The 3,963-nt window shown below is 44.9% G+C and overlaps 1 protein-coding gene across 1 annotated transcript; it reads left to right on the top strand.

The window, feature by feature from the left end:
* Nucleotides 1-304: 304 nt before the first annotated feature.
* mcl1b (myeloid cell leukemia sequence 1b) lies at nucleotides 305-3,717 on the top strand. The gene is made up of 3 exons (NM_001141131.1): nucleotides 305-609; nucleotides 1,969-2,610; nucleotides 3,063-3,717. Exons 2-3 carry the CDS (start codon nucleotides 2,010-2,012, stop codon nucleotides 3,629-3,631), a joined length of 1,170 nt encoding a protein of 389 aa, NP_001134603.1. The 5' UTR covers nucleotides 305-609; nucleotides 1,969-2,009; the 3' UTR covers nucleotides 3,632-3,717.
* Nucleotides 3,718-3,963: the final 246 nt, after the last annotated feature.

Below are 3,963 nucleotides of genomic sequence, written 5' to 3'. Positions count from 1 at the left end.
ACATCAACGACTCAAAAGGTTAAATTATGGATGCAAAGAAAAGGTATATGTTTTTCAAAAGCAAGTTAATGACCATTGCAGTACAGTATAGCCTAAACATAATTTACATGACCGACAAGCAGGCATCTTCTCATCCACTCTGTAATTGTTCTATGGACACGTCAATAGAGGTTACATGTTCTCAAAACCACAGAAAATGCAATTCATATGGATTTGCTTCTCTAAAAGACCTATCAACTGTAGTGGCTTTGCGTGTCGCTTTAACTGGGCGTGCCCGTGTATGCTAATGAACCCCGGGGTTTACTCGGGTAAGGCGCTGCAGATATTTACTCCCTACTTTATCGTCTTCACACTGGTGCAAAAAACCCTCTGTGTGGCTTCTATTTACCAGACTGTAGGCGGAATCAATTGCACCACTTTTTCTACACTACCCTGATGAAAGAAATACCGAACTTCAACTTTGTTTTCATACATTTCGTTGGGAGTAACCTCTTTTACGGTTTTACTTATTTTTCTCTGATGAGGAGTTCCGACTACTAGCTAGCATACCAACTGATACGAAGTAGACTCCCATGCCGGAAATTGCGGATTGGGATCCTAAATAAACCGGTGAGTGTTTTAGATAACTAATGTAGCTACCTAGCCTAATGAAGAGAATATGGAACTTTATTTCTCTAGGAATAAGTGGCTGCTACCCATTCCCTTTTAACGTCCACACAAGGCGAATATAGCCGACTAGTGAAGTAGCCTAGGCAACTTTGTTTTGTCTTTATGCACCGCTGCCTGAGACGGCGCTTTCAGAAATTAATGTGTCACCCCGCAGCGCATCTACAGAACATTTGACGTCTATGCGCAATGGCCAATTATGCAATTACTTGTAAGGAATTTAACAAAATTCTATATATTTTTCTCAATTGCTTGCATTGTCGAAGGTTAAATCGGTGCATAAAACTACGTAGTTAATACGTAGACAGTCTATCATTGCAAAGCACCCACAAGATGAAATAAATTATTAATTTAGACCCATTTGTAGACGGCACCAGGCTAAGATTAGAACAAGGGTGAAATTGTGATGGAGATCTTGGGAGGGAGAACAGTAGATGGGGTCCCAGCGTTTGACATTCTTTATTGCGCCTACCTTAAGTGGAAGGCCCCTCAGCAACACACCCCCCCCCCCCCCCCATGTCACCTTTTTTTCAGTTTTAAAGTAACTGTTCAGTGAATCTCAGTTCGTATTCTGTTAACTCATATCCAAATAATGTTGACCATTCTATACTCGTATTTGTGGCCAAAGCATACATTGGAAGAAAAAAACACACACAAACTTGTATCTCAAACAGACCATTTCAAACATGCTTGCTATTTCCTCATTGAGGAGGACTAGTATGAATATTTTATGACCTGTATACGCCCACACCATTCTGGTGTTGGTAAACGCCCACACCATTACAACACAAAACAGCTGCTTTCAACATAATTATAGGTCATATTTCATAGGAATCTGAAAACACTAGACAGTTACTTTTACATTATAGTCATTTAGCAGATGCTCATATCCAGATCGACTTACAGTAGCAATTAGGGTTAAGTGCCTTGCTCATGGGCACAACGGCAGATTTTTCACCTATCAGTCATACCAGGTCATTTAATGATTAAAAACATTTTAAAATAAATTATTGGACGGGGACAAATCGACCGGTTCTGAATATTGCATGCCCCCTTTCCCCATAGCAATTTTGCCTATGGATTAGAATGCACTGTTGCAATGTTTAAGCACCTATTGATGATTGCAGAGCCATGTTTGATGATTGCAGAGCCATGTTTAATGGCAGTCTTGGAAGGGAAATTGATCATCCTTGTGTAAAGATTATCTCTTGTGAATCCAAAGATTATCTAGATTAAAGATGTGGGTTAAACTACTTTTCTAAAGAATAGGACTAATGCACTACTTCTGAATTGTTTCTTCAGGTCGTGTAAAGATTTTCTCAAATATCAGTCGGTGATTATCAATGCTTGGAATAAACTCAAGAGCATCGCGTTGTGACAGCTGGGAGATGGAGTATGACTGCTATCAGCACTATTTCTTAGATGACCTTGACAAAGAGGAGGATTTCTACAAGTCAACCGCACCAAGTGAGGACATATGGAAAAAGTTTGCACTATTGCCCACCCCTCCCATGTCTCCTAACAGGACAATCAGCGGTGGTACCCTGTACTTCACCCCTGGAGACAAGTTCGGCTGGCTGTCCAAGGTCTTGGGCCAGGACGAGGAGTACGAGGGACCCGACACCGAGGAGCTTTTTGGGAACATGAGTTCAATTATTATCCAGGACTGCATGTGGAGTAGTTTCTCAGCCAGTCAGCACTTGGAGAAAGTCAGTGAGCGCCTGTCAGCTGCAGCCCAGGCTCGTCTCTCCCCACCAGCACCCCAGAACAATGTGACTATGAGTGCCAGCAAAGCGCAGTGCACCCTGCTGACCCCACCTGACTCTCCACTGCCCAGTACTGTGGCAACAGAATGCGTTGATCCGGCGGCTGTGCTCACCTTCCCAACCATCAGCTGTAGGAAACCGGCGTCATCGGGCTCTGAGTCTCGCTCCGATTCCTCTGGTAAGAAACTGACCATGCAGTAAACCATTTCACCTCTGCTAGATGTTGCCCACTCAATGCGTCAAGTGGAGGCAGCCAGGGAAACTCTCACACTAGGCTGGATGTAGAATTTTGCTCAGTCAAAGTATTCAGCTTTACTTAAGCCCGTATCTCGAGCACAAACCATTACCTCTGTTTCTCACTCTCAAAGGAATGTCACTTTTCCACAGTCAATATTTGTAAACAGTTGCTGCAAATGCTTTGGTCCCAGGTGCAGGCCTAGTTTTAACCCCCCCACAGGCTTTGCACACAGATTTTGGGGTATTTCTGTCATGGAATTGCATGACAATTTAAGTGTGGTAGGGGTGGGAGATGGGGTACATGGCGTCAGACCGTATATGAAACTATTTCCTATTGCTTAAATTCCTCTGTGCGTGTGCAATGATGTGTGGTTGTTTCTTTTGATGTAACAGACGACGATGAGGTGATTGATGTGGTGACTGTGGAGAGCAAGCAGAGCCGAGCCCGACTGGTGGGCAGCCGTAAGCCTGTGACCATCACTGTCCGAGCTGACCCCTGCCCAAAGCGTTTCCACATGTCTGTTCACCGGCAGCAGCACAACTACGCAGCCCCTTCCCCTGATAGCGACCCTGAGGATGATGAGGAACCACAGAGTAAACGGTCCTGTCCAGACTCCAGCCACCACCAGCAGACAGATTCCCCCACCGCCATCTCCTCCACAGCTTCCTCTGCAGACAGCCCCCAGAGCTCTGACACTGAGGACACTGACCGCCGGAAGAACCACAACTTCCTGGAGCGGAAGAGGCGGAACGACCTTCGCTCTCGCTTCTTGGCACTGCGGGATGTGATCCCGGGCCTGGTGGAGTCGGCCAAGGCCCCTAAGGTGGCCATCCTGACCCAGGCCACAGAGTACCTTCTCCAGCTGCACAGCAGAGAGAAGCACCAGGCTCAGGAGAGGAAACGCCTCAAAGCCCGCCAGCAGAAACTCCTCCGGAGGCTAGCCGACCTTAAACGCTCCTGAGGATAGAAACTAACTATGCAACAGACTCTTAATAAATAAACTGCCTCATTCTCAGAAGCCAATGACTATTCTCTATAAGCAAACTTAAAAAAAAAAAAAAACTGAACATTATGCTATGGACTTCTTTTAAAACTAGGTGGATCTCAGTGTCTGAACCCATGGTGGGAGAGGCTGGCGTTAAGGACCTTTGTTTTTATGTTTTCTCTCTTTGCACATTGAGTGATGACTAGATGAGACAGAAACATGTTGTTGGTTCCTGGTGATATTGGTAGATGATGCTGTAATTAAACCAGAATGAAACTTACTTCCAAATGTCATGTCTCTTGTTTGTC

The sequence above is a fragment of the Salmo salar genome, chromosome 09 (genome assembly GCF_965601325.2).
Source record: "Salmo salar chromosome 09, fSalSal1, whole genome shotgun sequence".
NCBI classification, from domain to species: domain Eukaryota; kingdom Metazoa; phylum Chordata; class Actinopteri; order Salmoniformes; family Salmonidae; genus Salmo; species Salmo salar.
This window is presented reverse-complemented; position numbering and strand designations above follow the sequence as displayed.

Coding starts and splice junctions, on each gene's coding strand:
- mcl1b (NM_001141131.1), top strand. CDS start 2,010: ATGCTTGGAATAAACTCAAGAGCATCGCGTTGTGACAGCTGGGAGATG. Junction 2,611..3,062: donor GTCTCGCTCCGATTCCTCTG/GTAAGAAACTGA, acceptor TTGATGTAACAG/ACGACGATGAGGTGATTGAT.